The 20,413-nt window shown below is 39.0% G+C and overlaps 1 protein-coding gene across 1 annotated transcript in view; it reads left to right on the plus strand.

The window, feature by feature from the left end:
- The window catches only part of LOC116521243 (corticotropin-releasing factor receptor 1), a 64,473-nt gene that overhangs the window by 30,368 nt on the left and 13,692 nt on the right, over positions 1 to 20,413 (plus strand). Inside the window, exons 4-8 of the mRNA XM_032235932.1 lie at positions 10,261 to 10,346; positions 13,757 to 13,863; positions 14,002 to 14,122; positions 16,750 to 16,903; positions 18,812 to 18,872. Of these exons, the coding sequence (XP_032091823.1) occupies positions 10,261 to 10,346; positions 13,757 to 13,863; positions 14,002 to 14,122; positions 16,750 to 16,903; positions 18,812 to 18,872 (529 nt within the window). The remainder of the gene's footprint in view (positions 1 to 10,260; positions 10,347 to 13,756; positions 13,864 to 14,001; positions 14,123 to 16,749; positions 16,904 to 18,811; positions 18,873 to 20,413) is intronic.

The raw sequence follows: 20,413 nt of genomic DNA on the forward strand, positions 1-20,413 counted from the left end.
TTCCCCTTCTGTTCACTGTACTTGGAACTGCAAATAAAGCTTTGAATCTGTATTCAGCTCCACCAACTGTTCCAAAAGATGGGTTGAATAACCATAGTGCAGCTTGAATTTGGGCATAACTTTAACTGATTCTTCTTTATTTCTGAATAAAACAGAATATACCATATATAAATATGTATGTATGTATGTATGTATGTATGTATGTGTGTATGTGTGTATGTGTATATGTGTGTATGTATGTATGTATGTATGTATGTATGTATGTATGTATGTATGTATGTATGTATATGAAAATATTTAATTCTGAAATTTAGGAGAGGTTAGAAATTATGAAAAGCATACCAAATCTGGGATGGGAGAGGGGATCTCTCATAATAGAAAATCACGTTTGAACACTAGTGAAATAGAATGGATTTCTATCACTCTTTAAACAGTATTGAATTCCCCAAGACTTCAGATTTTGTGAATTAAGTATCTCTTAGAACAAGGATTTAGCTAAAAATCCTTTTTTATGAACTAGATTTAAATTTAGATTTAAAAATCTAGTGCTTATAAAAATCCAGTGCTTTTCAAAGTAAGAATTCAACAACTTCAAACTATATTAAGTATTTGTTATTATAACATGGTTATAAGGTTATTTGTTGTGGCATAAACTTTCATGGTTTTGAATCCCATGCCATCTTCAATTTCTTGAAGTATTTTTTATGTCACTAATAATGAACAGGGAAAATGTCACTAACAATGAACAGGGGGGGAAATGCCAAACTTCTGGTCCTTTGGTCAATGCTGAACAGATAAATGATAAAGAAGACCTCAATTTTATACCTCAATCTTTTGTAGTCACTTATAAAGACCCCAAATATTTCCAAATAATGAATTACCCCCCAAGGAACAATTCAACCAGAGAATGAAGTTTTGAAACTTTGCAATGTTCTTCCTGAATCTCTGACAGATTTTATCTAATGACATCAAATTAGTTATTACTTTGATACGGTATTTCTTAAGAGGATTGCTAATAAAGGATTCATCTAATGACAAGAAGGTTATTTGCCCTGTGCTATTTTACTGGCACAAAAGGCCATCCTTTCCATGTTTATTTGGTTCTTAAATTAAATTACATGCTATGGGAGAATACTTGTAATTTTAGCCTGAATGACCTTTTTAAAAATTCATTCTGGAGAAGTGGTGAAGGAAGAGGGCTTAATCCTTCTTCATCCATTATGTTTCCACTTTAGAGTGTTCTCCACAATGCTTCTCCATTTTAGAGCATTTGCTTGCATGAAGAAGATCTGTATTTATGTGGAGAGGGGATCAATTCAATAACTCAGAAAAAGATTACCTCCACCTCCTTCTTTTTTTCAGTGTTAAAAGCCTTCTTCTGAGGTGGAGTTAGGTTTGGTTGTATTTTTATGAAGCAATTATTATCATATAAGCATTAGCATAATGTAGGAGCTCCTGTTTGAGCAGGGGTTTGGACTAGAAGACCTCCAATGTCCCTTCCAGCTCTATTCTGATTCTGCTTCAGCATATACCCCAGAATTTCCAGATTGGGTTTAACTACCCTTCTACTCTATTAAATACCCATACAATCCCAGTGCCTCTGTAAAAAGCTAAATCTGCAAAGAATGAAGATTACCGTATAATCCAACATATCTGCAGGTCAACAAGTTCAAAAAGGCTTATATAACAGAGTGATTTGAACATAGTGATTCTACTATCAGTACCTTCCCTGCATGTGGATTACATTGACTTCCTGATTGATCGATTCTCAGCTTGCCAATAAGAATTGCAACCTTTCCAGAGCAGTGAATTCTCAGGAGTGAAGAGCAGAGCTACTCTTATAATGAGACATACTTATTTTCAGTACAGTTTCTTGCCTATGACTGTGCTACATGGTACTAAGAAAACCCTGGATCTTTGGACTATGGAAGAAAAGGCAATTTCTAGCTCAGGTTATTCATTCAAAGCAAGTCAGAGAATTGGCAGGTGTCCATTGGCTTTGATGTAGCTTACATTTCCATCTCCGGATGCCTGAATTCTGAAAAAAGAAAGGAATGCCATGCGTTTTCTTTATTTTATAATTCGCCCTACTCAAAAGATTATAGATAGATTAGACTTGATCATTTAAAATTTAAAGTCATTGAATGAAGCACAGTAATCTAAAAGTGTTGTTTTTGTGAATTGGGCAGTAATAGAGTAGAGCTGGATAGGGATGAATTACAAGATGCCTGTGTAATATGTTTTTGGTTTAACAAAAAGTTATGAAGATTCCTGGCTCCTTATTATGTTACTGATCATGTTACTTACTGGGAGGATTTCCTGGAACTGTTGAAAGCCAAAAAAATTTTTTGGCTCGCAACATAAAACATAAGTAAATGTTTTCTTTTTTTGCTCCCGCATTATCCCAACAGGAATATTATAGTGGAATCCAAATATTTTAAGAACAATCATTAAGGGAAACCCTTGCAGACAGATCATAGGACACTTCTGCAATCATTGTGTTGGATCTGAGGAGAAGTCACATTTGTTACAGTCGTTGTGGTGATAGCAATAGCAATAGCACTTAGACTTATATACTGCCCTATAGGGCTTTACAGCCCTCTCTAATCAGTTTATAGAGTCAACATATTGCCCTCAACAATCTGGATCCACATTTTAACCGACCTTGGAAGGATGGAAGGCCAAGTCAACCTTGTATGATGACTCCCCGATTTAATAAAATTGAAACAGGGTCAATGAGAAACAAGAAGAGTGGGCTAGCCAGTTCAGATGTATATGAAGGATTCTAGTATTTTAAGGGGAAAAGACTAATATTTGTATTTGTCAATTTGTCAAACATGTATATCGACCACTCTATTGCTGAAGTCGTATTTTCTGCAATCGAGTTTGGAGCGGTTTATCTTGAGTTTGTATCGATTGTTTGCCTGTGTATTATTGAGGTTGAAACTGAAGAATATACAATATTTGAATAAACATATACAAAGAAGATTCTCCCTTTAAAATGAAACTAAGCAAAAGAAAAAAAAGTCCACTAAAGAACAAATATCTTTGGCAACGCTGAAATCAGTTGGAAAATAAGGGATAATGATAGTGGAATACTCTCCTTTAGCCTGATAATTCTAAAGGCAAACCTAGCTTGAATCAAGCATCAATCCCTGCAAACTGAAACATGGAGGGCCTTTTTCCTCTTTGCATCTCGTTTTGAGGATTAATCAAAATATGTTCTGATATTTACCTAAAATAGAATATTTAAATGTACATTTTTTAAAAACTATATTATGTGTTCTGGATAGATTTCCAAGCCCCTCACTTACGTTGAGAGTCTGTTTAAAGTACAGCATAGCGTTCTACATAAATGTAAACAAACAGAATAGAAATCCAATCAAACTTTGCTGCTCAGTTTAGGAAGATCAAAGATTAGGAGGATTTGCTCATATTCCCTATTTAGGCAGAAACTTGAAAGTAGAGAAACTATCCCATGCCTTTTGCTGGAGAAAAGAGAAAAGAGTCACTACAAACAGGTGCACATGTCCTCCTATTGACACTGAAAAAACAGCCTTTAGACCAGTGATTCCCAACATATTTTTGGCCATGCCCCATCTAAGCATCTCTAAAATCCTGATTCCCCCCCCCCCCGTGATTCTTACTTCATTCAAAAAGTGACCTCTATTCACATAGAGGAAGCCTAAAAAGCCATTAACTTGGACTAAACAAGGTTCAAATTGCCCCCATTAAAAATCAAATTGCCCCCCTGTGAGGCATGGGACGTGGGCCCCAAGTTGGAAACCACTGCTTTAGACTCATGTTTTGTTTTTTGACTGGGTAGGTATGGATTTCCAGCAAATAATATGATCTCCTTCTTTCCAGTGGATGTTTGGGGAGAATTTAGCTAGGAGCACTGGTCATTTCCCATGTGATCATTGGGGGCTCAATTTGATGAGAATGAGGAGAAGTATATTTACTATTGTGCTTTCTCTTTGAGCCGTAGCTGTGTCTACTGTATATTGGTGGCATTCAGCCAGTCCTATAAAGTAGACCAGATTAAGAAATCAGTTCCATGTAGGTAAGGACTACTTTTATTGTAATAACTATAGCAGTATAGTAATCTTGCCAATCTTGAGCATTTTCCTCTCCCTTTATCTCTGCGTGAATGAGGGAGAGGCGAATCTGAAATGTATTCTTATGTTACTTTTTTGAGTCAGCTCAGGTTCCTCTTATTTGACTGTTGCCTTGGTATTCTTTGTATTCTTCTCAACCTTCAAGGCCATTCCCAATGTCCTCTACCTAGAGCTCTCCAGACACATGTATAAACACATCCACGTATATACTTCAGCCCTCCTGCTCAACACTCCCCCTCCCTCCCTCTCTCCCTGCCTCTTACATTTGACTTCCACATCCACTTTTGCATAACATGCCTTTTTTTGCCACTTTTCAACAGTCTTTTCTGGAATGGTTGTAGCTTATACCCACTTAACTTTCTGACTGATAGCTTTGGATTGAAATGTGGGGGAGTAGCATCTATTCTTATTATGAAGCTATATTGTGGGTGGAAATCAAGTGTTTGTTTTCTCCCTTCAAGGAAGGACAGTAGCAGCGGCAGCACTTCTGTCCATTCACACACACCCCCCCCCAAAAAAGCAGCTCAATATATAGAGGCTTTAGCATTTCAGGACACTCACATCTCTGCCATTATTGTTTTTGGTGTGCTTGAGAAAGTGCAGTAAGCCAAGAATTTATTCTGAAGAAGAGATTTCTAATGCTAAAAGAAAAATGTGGAGGGGTGAAAAAAGTAATTTATTATAACATGGAAGTGTTTGGATATTTCTTTCTTCTGAGATAGGCTTCTGATTTTCAAACAAGGTGACTGCCATGGCTTGTTTCTGGTGGTCTCCCTTTGAAGTATTAACCTGATCTGATCCTGCTGAGAAGTTTTCAAGATCAGTCAAGGTCAGGTAGATGCTACCTTCTAAAAAGAAGACACCGTATTATTTCCACTCCCTTTCAGCTTAACCTATGAGGGGTCCTTGGTCTCTCTGAACTTGTTCTCTTGCTCATTACTCAAATTAGGTAACATCATCAGTGTAAGAAGTGTTGTTTGCTCTCAGTTTATACTCTAGTGCACTCTTTTGTGAAACTAGATTTCATTGAGGGCCGCATCAGGGTTGTGTTTGACCTTAGGGGACTGGGTTGGGCATGGCCAAACGGGTGTGGCCATCTCAACTTCACTCATTGGACACCATAGGGGACACCTATGGAGGCCTGAGTGCTCTGCTAGTGAAAACGGAGCTTGGGAGGAATGTACACAGTCTTCCTGTGTTCCATTTTTGCTGGCAGAGACACTGCAGGCCAGTCCTTTGCTGTTTCCAGGGCAGCTGTTTGAGCTAGATCTAAGCATCCGCATGGGCTGGATCCAGCTCCAGGGCCTTGAGTTTGCTCTAGTGGTTTGCCCTGTCAGAGTTGGTGGAGATTCTTTGGTTGGATGGTTTGCTATTGACTTCATTAGCAGTTTCTTGATTGGGGTATTGTTTATTTGATTGTTGATCTGATGTTAACCTTTGAGTTAATCTGTGCTGATCTGGGTGCTGATTGCTGGTGGAGAGGTGCTTGGATCTTTTTGTTCCTTTTTGGGCTGGGTGATCTTCTACAGGGGTTGTTAATGTCTATGTGTCTATTGATGTGTGATTTGTGAGAGTAGCAGCCTTCTAGGAATTCCCTGGCATTTTTGGACATCTTGGTATAGGATGGTCACACTTTCAAATTGAAATTATAGTGACATCTGTCTATATATTGTGAAATTTAAGAATTTTCATTATGTCTTCTGATTGTTAGCTGGTGTTCATGGATGTGTACCTTCAGTCTTCTGCCTATTATCCTACATAGTGGTTGTTGCAATCCTTACATTGTATGTTGTAGATTGTTGTATAGTAAAAGGTAGTCCTCGCTGTTACGAATGACAGCTCGGCAGCAGCCAGGCGCGTCTTAGCCAATCAGACGCGCCTGTCAGTTGCCGAGCTGTCAAGCGCGAGTCTGCTGGAATATAAAAGGGCAGACTCTCTCCAACTGCCACCCCGATCTACCAGAGCAGCTGAACAACCCGGTATACTCGGAACTGCTTCGCTGCCTCTTCTCCACAGACTACCCGGTCTACTTCTTGTTACATTCATATTAGCCGCGCACACAGCCCGGTCTACTAGTGTTACTTTGTTGCAAGTTACTGTTACTTTCACTCAAGTTACTGCTACATTAAAATTGGTTACAGTGTTACTGAATAAGAGCCTCTGTCTTCATTCTCAAGTTATAATACTGGCGATGAGGGTGGGATTTGCCATTCCCGCAGAGCCTAAGACAGAAGCGAGGGAACAACATCAGCCAACGTGAACGCAGGAAAAAAAGTTTCTTTTCTTTCCTCCATTGAGGGCCTGTCAGAGCCGCCCAAGTTTTAGCCAACCTGAGTAAGCAATCAGGCGCGGCCTCCATCCGTTCGAGGGACGGGCTTTCTACGCTTAACCTCGACTGGAGCCGCCGCCGCTACTCAGGGACGAGCTATGGACCACGACGGCTAAACCGCAACCGACGCGTTCAACCAACCGCCTCGTTCCAACTGCCGCGTTCAGAAAACCGCCTCATTCTCCAAGCTGCCACCTAGCATGCACCGGCTACGCTCGCCCAGCCTGTCTAAATTTGAAGGGGCTCAGCCTGCATAAATTTGAAGAGCCGAAGCTTTCATCAGTAACCGAAGTTTCCACCAGTAACCGCTTTTAGCGCCTCTGAAGTCTGCCCTCTGGTAGCAGCCGCTCGACCGATCCCCGCTAACAACCGCACAGCCTCTCCAACACGGCCGTCTCGCTATATACACTCGCTAGCACACTCACTATATACACCAGGCTGTCCTACTCCTCTGGCCACTCCTCGTTACACTATCAGACCTGAACTATTCCTCTGGAGTCGGCCGCTTTAAATATAAAGCCGCTCGCACGCCTCTACACCTGAGCACGCCTCTACACCTGAGCACGCCTCTACACCTGTGCAATCCACTTGCCTCCGCTTTGCCTCCGTCTACAGCTCCGCCACTAGCCTCTCCAAAGCCTAGTTCCGCGCCGCTTCTTCCAAAAGAGCACTTGAGGAGCCCAGGATGACTGAAGCTCTCTCTACGCAGCCACCGCTTGCCTCTCGACCCAGCGAGAGCCGTCCAAGACTCTAAAACCCAACGAGAGCCTCCCTAAAACCCAACGAGAGCCTCCCTAAAACCCAACGAGAGCCTCCCCCCGCTGCAAAGACCCCAAAGGACCTGATTTCTATCCTGGTTCCCAATTTTTGCTACGAAGGACTCACCAGCGAGGCCGAGCATGCGCAGAACTGGGGGGAAGGAGAGAGTTTGAATATGTAAATAGTCTTCAGAACTGGGGGGAAGGAGCGTTGAATATTGAATATGCAAATACCAGCTGCGGCCTGATTGGCTGGTCATTTGGTCTTTAGAACTGGGGGGAAGGAGTGTTGAATATTGAATATGCAAATACCAGCTGCGGCCTGATTGGCTGGTCATTTTGACAGTTGGTCTGAGTGCTAGTATAAATACCCTGGCCGTTCAGGGAAAGTTCGAATCGCTGTCATCTCTGTCATAATAAAGATCTGTCTTGCATCCATGGCTCCTGCGTCTCTGTCCCTCACAACACACCTTTACAATATAGATGACACCTGTTTTTTCTTCTGTGGTTATTTTGGTCTGGTTAGGATGTTTTAAAAGGCTTTAGTTGGGTTGTGTGCTATGTTGATTCCATTTGGTTGTAGTAGTCTGTTGGTGGTTTCTGAGATATTCTTGATGTATATCTGTGTAATTCTTTTTAGAGTTTGTGTTGGTTGTGCTGTATTGAGTTGAGTGGTCAGAGACTTTTTGATAAAATTGTGTGGATATTCTTTTTGTTTTGTTGGAATACAGTGTGTTGTACAGGTGCTCTGTTTCCTTTTTGTGCTGTTACAGGTTGCTGCAGTGTGTTTGGGCTTGTCTAAATAAAGTCCTTACATAGCTTCTCTTGTGGGAGGTTGGGTTTTTGGTTTAGTAGTGGAGCACTTGGTTAGTATGGATAGGTTTTTTGTAGAGTCATGTTTCTAATTTGTCATTGTGATCTCTGCTGATCAGAATGTCCAGGAAGGGAAGTTATTGTTATCTTCTTCTCTGAATTCCTTTTAAAATGTTATTGATGATTCTGTGGGTATTCTCTTAATTGGTTCTTTTTTATTATTATAGAGAAGGTATCATTTACATATCTGATCTGAAGTGCTTTTCTCTGCACTCTTTCTAGAGTCTCAACATCTTTTTTATATTATGACAACCAAAACTGGATGCAATATTCCAAGTGTGGTCTTATAAAGTGGTCTTATAAAACTTCACATGACCTTGAGTCTAGCCCTCTGTTAATGCCTTCATGTTTCTGGCAACTGCAGCACTAATATTTAAGTAATTGTCCACTAGGACTCCAAAATCCATCCCAAAGTTACTACTGTTCAGCCAGATAACATCTATTCTATTCTTGTGCACTTGTTTTTTTCTTGACTAGAATTAAAACCTTACTTTTGTCTACATTGAATTTCATTTTGTTAGATAGGGCCCAAGTCTGTCTTCTGGAGTATTGGCTCTTCCTGCCAGTTTGGTGTCATCTCCAAATCAAATGAATTCCCCTTCTATCCCCTTACCTAAATTATTGATGAAGATATTAAAGATCATTGGGTCTAAGACAGAGCCTTGGGGTACCCCACTGCATAGTTGCCTCCATGTATTTGCAGTTCCATTAAGGATTACACATTGAATATGATTGGTCAGCCAGTTATGAAATCACCTGGTAGTTATGCTGTCTAATTCACAATGTTTTAGCTTATCAAGTAGTAGGTTGTGATCAGTGATTGGTTTCAAAAATTGTTCGAACCTACTCTGTGGGTGTGGCCTCCTTTGTGGGAGTGGTTTGCCACCCATGTGACCGGATATGAAGATGCTGACGACACTTGTCAGAACCACCTTAAATTATCTCACACACAGCACTGGCATGCATAAGAATATGATGTAATTTTTTTTTTTAAGGGATCTTTAGTTAGCGTTAAAAAAACTTCAACACACGCAATGTTCTGATTGCACCACAAACGCAGTAGTCATCCTTACCTTTCACAGAGGCACTGAGTTTTATAAATATGATCATGATAGTGTAGAATAATTATATCCAAGGACCAATGGTGGGTTTCAAACATTTTTGGAACCTCTTCTGTAGGTGTGGCCTGCTTTCTATGTCCACTGGTGGAACCTATTCTAACCGGTTCAGTAGATTTGACAAACCGGTTCTACCGAATAGGTGCGAACTGGTAGGAAACCACCTCTGGTTCTGATCAACTTTATCAAATGCCATACAAAGCATTTCACTGGTGCACGAATTTTGTCAAAGATTGCAATAAGATTATGTATCACAAGAATTTCATACTAAATATAGTCTCTACATCCTCTTCATTTGCTTTGTGGCCTCTTTTATAAAAGATTTTGTTATTGGACTTTCATGCTAGGGATGAATTATGGGATTTATAAATCAATGCATTTGCAGTGTATTAAATTTAAAAGACTGGTATACAAAAGTACCCATCTTTTATCAGATCATTCAAAGATCAGAAGAAATCAAGAATGGATCCAATATTCCTTGCCTCACTCATTCAAAATAATTCATTCTGTTAACTCATTCTGTTAAATCCAGTTTTGTTTGCTTGTGAATTCTTGTCACTTTTGAAAAGAGCAAATATTGATCTTGAGCTATGTTTTTCTGTGACCAAAGTTTGTTAAGAAGGGTCAAGTAACATATCATAATTTATTTTATGTCTTAAATGAGGGATAGCATTCAAACCTCTGGCAGATATCAAATAAGACTTTGCATCTAAAGTAGATGAATAATTCAGCAGTAATCCAAGAACAGACTTTTCCTATAATCTCAAAAATAAAAAAAACTTTCTGTTCATGCATATCACATGTATTAGTAAATAATAAGTTATTAAAACAACAAATAACATATTCTAGTTCTGCAAATTTATAATGTCTCCTGTTATTTTTATATGAAGAAACCCATGTATGAACAAAACTTGAAAAAATTATTTTCTCAGTTGATTCAGCTAAGAATGCCAGGGATTATTTTGCTTGCCTAGTCAGCATATCTCATTTTATAAGACATTATTTTCATCATTTGTTTCATGCAGTTTGTACCACTCAATTGCCGCTGTGTTTTTATTTTTCAGACAATGTGTACAGAGAATGTTTTGCGAATGGGACCTGGGCAGTCCGTGTGAATTATTCCCAGTGCCAAGAGATCCTCCATGAGGAGGTAAGGACTATTGTATGGTAACCAGATATAGAATGGTATGTAGATAGTCCTTTACCTACGACCACAATTGAGCCCAGAATTTCTGTTGCTAAGTGAGACAGCTGTTAAGGGAGTCTTGCCCTATTTTACAACTTTTCTTGCCACAGTTGCTAAATGAATCTGGGTTGCTAATTTAGCAACCTAGTTGTTAAGTGAATCTGGCTTCCTCGTTGACTTTGCTTGTCCGAAGGTCACAAAGAACCTGGGACACTGCAACTATCATAAAGCACCTGAATTTTGATCACATGACCATGAAGATGCCACAATGGTCATTAGTGTGAAAAACAGTCATAAGTCACTTTTTTCAGTGCTGTTGTAACTTCAAATGGTCACTAAACAAACTTTTGTAAGTTGAGGATTATCTATACAAGTGTAAGTGCTATTGCTGTTATATGAAGCAAATGGCCCAGATATATAATATTCTTTTATTAATAAAAATATGGACAGTGGAGTTATGCACATTTCAAAAGTTATTTGGAAAGATTGCTTTACACCTCATGCCAGCACAGCATCTTGCTGTTTATTGAAACAGCTACATTTGGTGAGCTTGAAAAAAAAATTGCTGCTTTAATAAATCAGATCATTAAGTGAGGTCTTAAAGCCACTTTTCAAGTAAATGCTTTGTTTTTCTATTACATATGGAAGACTGAAAAATACAAGCTATGAACAGTTGAGATTTTTGGGCTTTTTTAAGGTCCAAAGCACTTCATCTCAATTGTTTTCAGAATGTACATAGGTGTTAGCAATGAACAGATTGGAGTAATTCATGGCTCCTTTTTATTTAATTAAACAGAAGATAAAAACTTTTTAAAAAGGGTAAAACAACAACAAATGTGTATTTGTATGTGTGCTTGATTACATCTCAAATGTAAATGCAGACATAAAATTTTACACTAAAGGTTCAATCAAGGATGCACTTGTTCTGTTTAATTAAACAAATAAGGTAGCATTAAATATTGTTATAGGGCAAATGGGAGTGCAGTGCAGTGGCTACAATGCTAGTCTGGGTGCAGAGATATATCTTTTCAACTACATCTTTTGGTTCTAAGAATTTGTGTTTTTAAATAAAAATGTAATGGGATTTGCAGAATTCTTTTTACATTGACCGGAAATAATTTGAGATTTTAAACATTGAGTAGAGATCTGGGATTCCCAATGTATGGGCTCACAAACATTTCCATCTCAAACCAGGTTAGGATTAAAGGTAAAGGAAAAGGTAAAGGTTCCCCCGCACATGCATGCTAGTCGTTTCTGGCTCTAGGGGCCAGTGTTCATCTCCGTTTCTAAGCGGAAGAGCCAGCGCTGTCCAAAAACATATCTGTGGTCATGTTGCCAGTATGACTAAATACAGAAGGTGCACGGAATGCTGTTACCTTCACACCAAAGTGGTCCCTATTTTTCTACTTGCATTTTTTTTTACGTGCTTTCGAACTGCTAGGTTGGCAGAAGCTGGGACAAGTAATGGGCGCTCACTCCATTATGCGGCGCTAGGGATATGAACCGCTGAACTGCCGACCTTCTGATCGACAAGTTCAGCGTCTTAGCCAGTGAGCCACTGCATCCCTCTGGTTTAGGGTTAGGGTTAGCTTATTTTTAAAAAATAATAATTTTAAAGAATAATAGCAATAGCAATAGCAGTTAGACTTATATACCGCTTCATAGGGCTTTCAGCCCTCTCTAAGCGGTTTACAGAGTCAGCATATCACCCCCACAGTCTGGGTCCTCATTTCACCCACCTCAGAAGGATGGAAGGCTGAGTCAACCTTGAGCCGGTGAGATTTGAACCGCTGAACTGCAGATAGCAGTCAGCTGAAGTGGCATGCAGTACTGCACCCTAACCACTGCACCACCTCGGCTCACGAATAAGCATTCTGTCTCCAATATTCTCCTTATTTCCAAAAATGCTTCTGAGCACCAAATGCTCCATAATGTTTCCTAAAGCATAATAATGGTAGACAGCTAAAACATAAGTTTGAAAGTGTTATTTAATATAGAAATAACAGTATGGACAGATAGTTGGGACCATCCTAGCAGCAGAATCTTTAGGATATGACAGATATGTATCATTAGGGTAACTTAGTACTTTTTAAAAGGTTATGCCTATATTGGCCTGAGAGGCTTTTTAAGAAGAGGTTGGGCAGTGTGGGATTTTTATTTCACTCCTTTCCTGCACTGGAGTTGGCCTTTGGTGGTTTGTCAGTCACTAGAACAAAAGCTAGAGGTGAGTTCAAACATTTACTGGCTTTGCAGGTTTTGCATGAGGGCAGGAGGTGAAGAAAGTATGCATGGCCTTTTTGTTGTGTGGCCATTATCTGGAAAATCCCAGAAGGCTGTTAGTTAATTAGAATTTAACCAAGGTTCCTGGAAACATGATATATCCACTGTAGCAATTAAATTTAGTTGTCCTTGGGGGTTTGGATAGAAATCACAGGAGAGGAGGACTAAGTAATTAAATTAGCCAACTGCCCTGTTGTGAGACTGGCATCCACTGTGTGAATTAGCAATTAATGTGGAGAAAAATAGCTGGCCCTTTCAAAAAAAAAAAAAAAAAAGACTTTAGCATCTTAGACAGAAGACTGCTACAAGTAATTCTGTCCCCCAGAATTACACACACCACACACACACCTTCTTTTCCATTTTTGGAGGTCTATTTAGGCCACCTTTTAGAAGGATGGAACATCACCATGCAGCAGTCTGCATTTCTAAATGACTGCTGAGCACTTTCCTCTTCTTGTCTGTGGCTCTTCTTCTGTCACTTCCCAATGCGTCTTTCAGCAAAACATTGTTCTCTTTCATTGGTATGATTGCACATAGTTAATCTTGAACCTTCTACTAATCAATTTCACTAGAGCTTGGGAAACGATCCAGGAAAAACATCCTTCTTTCCACGATGCATAGTTAAGCTATAGAATTAATTGCCATTGAATGAGTTAGCAAGCAGATAATGCTTAGAGGGCAGTTGCTAATGCTGCTCCTAATAAAAGATTGCCTGTAAAATGATTTGTATCATCAGTGGGGTAGCCGAGTCATTACATTGCTGATCTCAGCCCTTAGCAAGCAATCAGTGTTGGGGGTCATCAGAGAAAGCTCAATGAAAATCTGATTCTTTGGCCTTGATTTATCTTTTCTACTCTGTTCCCACTGATACTAAATTCTTTACTACCAGTAGTTATTCTTGGGGGTTCCAGTTTTAGGTCTGGCTCATTTTCTTTGGATCTGAACCAAGGGCTCAACAATTTTGAAGTAAAGATTGATGATCATATATTCATCACCATAGTCTAGACTCACCATATATTAGAATCATATTCTTGTTTCATTTCCTCCATATCCTCTTGATCTCATAGACTCCTCTTGTGTCTTTCCTGTTGTAGAAGAGAAGCAAACTGCATTATCACATTGCTGTTGTGATTAATTACCTTGGGCACTGCATTTCTTTGGGGGCATTGCTGGCAGCTTTTGTCCTCTTCATGCGACTTCGGTGAGTATGAATGAAGGTATGGGATCATCAGATGAAAAGATTCTCTTTTGAAACTTGACAGCTGGAATGCATGTATTTTTGGTGTCTTAACAGCGCTGTGCCCACACTGTACACTGAGCGGTTTCTTTTCTCCTGCAGGAGTATACGATGCTTACGAAATATTATCCACTGGAACCTGATCACTGCTTTCATCTTGCGTAATGCCACATGGTTTGTGGTACAACTCACCATGAATCCAGAAGTGCATGAAAGCAATGTGGTAGGTTCAAGCAGAGTTTGGCACAACATTACTTGAAGGTACAATTTGAGAAACTGAACCTTCAGGTTTTTTGAGGTCTTAATTATTTAGACTGTTGTGAAAATAAAACCTTTAAAATATAATAAAACTATACTGGAAACACTATGGACTTCAAAGATACTACTGATAGTGAAGCTTCTAATTAGCTTGGTAGCAAAGGACAGATTTCTTATGCCAAAACTCTGGTCTGAATCCTTGGGATTAGCTGGGGATGGGGTATTCAGGGAGGGGTAGCATCTCTAGTGTAAGGGAATGTTGTGTCCTTTTAGGACAGCTTTTGGGGAAGCTCATCCACCTTTGGTCCTCACCTGTCACTCAGCTCTCACCTATGGTTCCTAGTAGCCTGTAGCATGCGCAGTGGCCACTCCCCAGGAAATAACTTTGACAGGCTGGCCAAACCAGGTTGAGAGTAGCTGTTGAGTCATTGACCTTCAGTGAAGGCGATCTCTGCAAGGGACATAATACGTTAAGAGCACGGCAAGACACAAAAGAATCTGCACACCTGTCCCTCACTTTAATCCAATTCACACGCAAGTCTTGACATTCCAGGTGTCAGGGTCCTATTCGAATATGATGGTTGAACATCATCAGTATAGCTAACCCAGCAGTTTACTAATATGGCCTATGGTCCACAAGCAGCCCTCAGAATATGTGGAATCAACAGTTATGGTTTCTTTCTTTGTGTTTTGCACGTGGGAAGGGTCTTAATCAGGTTAAACTGCTGCCTTAACCTTACAGGAGCTCAATATAAACATTCTACCCTTTAGGATCCTGATCTCCCCACTGAAAATCTGGTTCTGGCTGTGCCTATGTTTTAAAGTCTGGGCCACAATGTTCTTCAGAAAGCCTGGTAGAGACAATACACAAATGGCTTAATCCACTACATGCTGGCTGCCTATTTTTATTTTTAAAGGCACTATTTGATGGATTGCAATGTGACAACATAAATGGTTGAATCAGGCATCTCTGTATGGGAGTAAAGAACCTCTGGCTTTTCCAAATTTGATAGATTGCACTCCCCTGTGTACATGGTCATTGACCCAACTGAAGATAAAGTCCAACAATAAATGGGGGACTACGTTTTCCCTATTCCTGTTCTGTAGGTTTCAGTAAAGAATCTGTGAATCATATATATAAACCTGAAATAACAGTCCAATCTTTTGCTGTGGGTAGCAATGTCTAATAGAGTTCCCCCCCCCCCCAAAAGCCAATATGATAGTTGTGGTAGCAATCACACATACAAAGGGGCAGGACTTCAGTTGCACTGCCACAGCAGTCTTGTTGACAATTTTCCTGCATCCCTGCAAACACTGATGTCTGTCAAACTCTGAAAACTGTTTGCGCTGCAATAAAAGTAGGAAACATGCTTTTAAAAAATAAATTTCAAAACAAATCATTTTGTGGGAAACTACCAAATTTGTCCTGCAAATGACTGAGAAATATATGAAGATTCTTTCCTATTTTTAGACCCACTTAATTTTTCTGTCTTTTGCCTTCTAAGATAAGCTAACACTTTATTTTGGATGTTAGTGCTGTTTTCCCCAAGCTTAAAACCTCAAATTTGAAATGTGGTCTGTCTTTACTTTTGGCCTGTAATTTTTGATCAGATAGAATAACTCCTTCTTATGTAGCACTGCACTGCTTTTAAATGATTAGCTCATTCATCTGAGGTTGCTGTTTCCTAGATGTGACATTCCACTCAGCAGTTTCTGTGGTTTACAATAATCTTATTACGAAACAAATTTTAGGAAAGTCACACAATTTAAACTGTAAAAAAAAGCAACTCCAGCACATTTAAATTCCAGGCATATTACTGAATGTAAGCGGAATGATTGGCACAGGACAAATATAAATCCGTCAAACTTTTATACATAAAAATAGAATAATAAAAACAAAACTAGTATAATGTTGCATTATTAGTGTTTCAATGCTTAGTTTCAAAGTAACGAAAAAGAGGAGAAAGAAATATTTTTTAATTGTAAATAATTGTAAAATAAAGAGATATCAATTCTAACTTAGTATCTCTTTATTAGTCTGATTGGCAAAATACTGTAAGAGATGCTTTCCAAAACTCTTCGTTTAATCAAATGGTTGCTTGTCTGGAGCATTATGAAAGAGCTATAGTTAGAAACAAAGTAGATAGGGCTTTTAGGCCCAACATAAACTTTCTTAGTAGTGCACTTTAGATAGGATATCCTACAATGTCTATCTATGGTGATGAGAATGTTTGGCACAAGGAGGACATTCAATGAATTTCAAATGTTGGCAGGGTAAAGGAATCTTAATAACAATGATTACGGATAGACTTTGCTTAGATTGTCTTTATTTGTTAACTAAAAGAAAATATGGAGCATATGTTTTTTTCTGATAACAACAACCCTAATAGGTAGGTTGAGCTGAGATACAACAATGAGCTTGGTTGTTCCATGGACATCCATGGCTACTGGTGACCTTGATCTTTTATCACACCTTAACGATAATAGTTCCTTGATCCTTAATACCACACCTTAATGGTTCTTAATTGGCTGCCTAACCAGAAACTTCTTAGAACTCTCATTAATTAATTCTGCTTGTCCTTCACACTGTAGCCATGGTGCCGTCTTGTCACAGCTGCTTACAACTATTTCCATGTCACTAACTTCTTCTGGATGTTTGGTGAAGGATGCTATCTGCACACTGCTATTGTTCTCACCTATTCGACAGACAAGCTGCGGAAGTGGATGTTCATCTGTCTCGGCTGGTGTGAGTGGCAAGGAGAAGGGTGGGAGAGGGTTGGTGCATCTAATTAAGTTTGTTAGATGATAGGAGGCCTCTTCTGAAATGAATTCCCTCAATATATCCAATTGGCACAGATAGGAAGAGAACTCAACTCATCAAGTGATATCTGGTAAAACAAAGAAATATACAGGGACATAATTATATTATTTTTTAATTTAATCATACCTGAACTAGCATAACAATTGGATAACAGGAGGAGGGGAGGATACAAATTCTGGAAGACACCTGTTGGGGAAGATGTTATAATCTTTATTACTCTTAAGTGTATGCAAAGGGATGCCCCATATTTCCTGGCCTGAAGTGAAGAGCAACTCTTCTGAAACAATTTCTGCTGCCTTTTAATAGCCACCATCCACTATCCAAAATAGTTGCTTCTGTTTGCCTAGTAAAACTTTACATACTCTCTGGAACACCTCATCTTTATTATTATATAAATTCTAGACCCAATTTTGCAACTACAAAAATTCAGAAATAATCTATCATGTTACTTTTACTGCTGATACTGAAAAATAAAAGGAGAGTCTGTGATTGAATCATTGTAGGATATTGATATTCATATGGTCTTGACCCTATCCCACAGACCCTAGGGTGATATTTGAATGTTCTAGACTGTAATGGGAGCCTGTGTTTCCTGGGTACTGTTTTATTGTTGTGTTTATTTCCTGTTTTATTGCTGTGGGGTTTTTTTCTGTTTGGATGCTTTTAATACTCTTGTAAAGCCACTTAGAGTGGCAAGTTGTTTTTCAAGGTGTTGGTTATTACCTTTAAAGCCCTACATGGCTTAGGGCCAGGATACCTCCGAGACCGCCTGCTGACACATACCTCCCAGCGGCCAGTAAGATCTCACAGGTTAGACCTCCTTCAGATGCCGCCGGCCAAACAATGTCAGCTGGCGGGCCCTCGGAGGAGAGCCTTCTCTGTGGCTGCTCCGACTCTTTGGAACCAGCTCCCCCCAGAAATCCGGACCATACCCACTCTCATGGCCTTCAGGAAAGCCGTAAAAACTTGGCTGTTCCAGCAGGCCTGGGGCTGTTGACCTCACTGTTGAGGTCCGGCCTTGACTAGAATGAATGTATGAGGGGTGTCTGTTGTTTTTAAATTGTTTTGTCGTTATGTGTTTTTTATATTTCTTGTAAGCTGCCCAGAGTCCTTTGGGATTGGGTAGCATATAAAAACTCCAAATAAATAAATAAATAAATAAGTTGACAGCTTTATAAATTAAAGAAATAAATAAACCAATAAATAAATTATAAGTCCCTATTAAAATGAAGTAAAGCAGCTTTTTAAATGTTCAAGGAATCACTTTTCTGCATTGGTATTAGAAACAAAATATGAGAGTAAACTCAGAATCATAAATTAACCTTGGTGGTCATCAAGAGTCAACTTGATAGCACATAATTAATTTGCACAGATTCAGTGTATTCAGAACCTCCAGAAAACTGTCCCATAACATCTAGATCAGTCCTATCATTCGGGAGTCTTGAAGAAGCCCCTCTTCATGCTATGAAAAGGAAACAGGTTTACTGCTCAGATGAGGAAGATACACCACATAACATCTAGATCAGTCCTATCATTCGGGAAAGTCTTGAAGAAGCCCCTCCTCATGCCATGAAAAGGAAACAGGTTTACTGCTCAGATGAGGAAGATACACCATCATAAGTGCTACAACAATTTTACTGGCTTTTGGCACAACACATCTTATGTTGGATTGAGTTTTCATATGCTGCTTCAGCTTTGGGAGCAAAATATCCTGGTTCAGGAAATAGTGAGATTTCTGGTTGGTTGTGTGGAGGAAACTGGATCCCTTCATGTTCAACCTGTTGTTGGATCTTGTGTTGATGGCACCACTAAATCTACTTGTTGCATTCACAGGCATCCCTTTCCCCATCATTGTTGCCTGGGCCATTGGAAAACTCTACTATGACAACGAGAAGTAAGTCAATCCCACATCCACTTTTCTGCTACTATGGTAATGACTTCCAAATCAAGCTTGTGTTACCATACAGCGGGTGGGTGTCCTGCTGGCATCCAAGAATCATGAATCATTTTGCAGTCAAGAGCGGTCTGAAATGATTTCAGAAGGTTAGGTAGGAGGGGAAAGTAGCCCTACTAACAGGCTTCCTCTTATTCATACTGGTTACCTCTTTTCTCCCACTTTCTTGTTGATGCATGAATCTGACCAAAGCAATTTGTCTATGCAAAATGTAGGTTTTTTCCATTTTTAGATTGCCTGCAAATCAGAAGTTGCCTTGGATTGCAATGTTCAATTAGAGATCTAGTTCAGTGTTTTTCAACCTTTTTTGTGCAAAGGCACACTTTTTTCATGAAAAAAATCATGAGGCACACCACCATTAGAAAATGTTTAAAAAATTTAACTCTGTGCCTATATTGACTATATATAAAGTAATTTTCCCATGGCACACCTTACACTGTCACGGCACACTAGTGTGCCGCGGCACAGTGGTTGAAAAACACTGATCTAGTTAATGGGGGCAGAGCCTGTTTATAAATATATTAGATGTATATGCTTCCTTTGCTCCAAGAGATGAAGGTAGCTTACATGGAGATCTCCCATCATTTTGTCCACATAGGAACAACCCTATGAGTTAGGCTGAAATGACAGTAAATGACATACTGCAATTTACCTAGTGAATTTTCATTCATAAGAATGGATTTGAACTTGATTGCCCTGGTTCCTAGTGCAATGTCCTAATGATTATACTGCACCAGCTTCTGTTAAAAGAATTGTAATTGGTTTACAGTTAATCAGTTAAAAATACAATAAAACTTTACAGCATACAATAAAATTTTACAGCATACAAAGTAAAACAACAAACAGAACATTAAAATAATGCAAAGTGAATACAAAAACATTTAAGGAATTCCTTTTTTAAGTTGCGTAGAAAGAGGAATTTTCACAGTATAATTATTATGTTCAGTTGTAGCAGGGAATATAATCTTATCCTGCTCTATTAAAGCTATTTCATAGGTCTTTCTAGTTGCTACATTGAAGAAGCAGAATATGAAGATTATTGATGTTTTTGAACTCTAATGTTGAAGAAGACTTTTGAGAATACCATGGACAGCCCAGAAAACACACAAATGGATTCTCACTCATGATTTAGGCTCAATTTATTATACATTTGGACACATTATGCAAAGATCTATAGTAACTCTCATGGAAAAGTTGAATATGAAAGTGGATGGATTAATTTACAGAGACAAAAGGTGTGTCAATGGAAGACCTGAAGGGATATGTTAGAGACAGATTATCCTGTAGAAAAATTCTTGATGTAGTTGCTCTGAGTTGATATTGATTTGATGGCACATAATAAATCAAGTTGCTACTTCTTACCCCAATCCATATTGCAAATAAAGAATTATGCATCATAATATACAACATATATTAACTCACTAATATTTTCTCCACTTCCTTCAGCTTTCTAATACAGCTGCAACTCTGCCTGCCTTGTT

This window comes from Thamnophis elegans, chromosome Z (assembly GCF_009769535.1).
Source record: "Thamnophis elegans isolate rThaEle1 chromosome Z, rThaEle1.pri, whole genome shotgun sequence".
Classification (NCBI taxonomy): domain Eukaryota; kingdom Metazoa; phylum Chordata; class Lepidosauria; order Squamata; family Colubridae; genus Thamnophis; species Thamnophis elegans.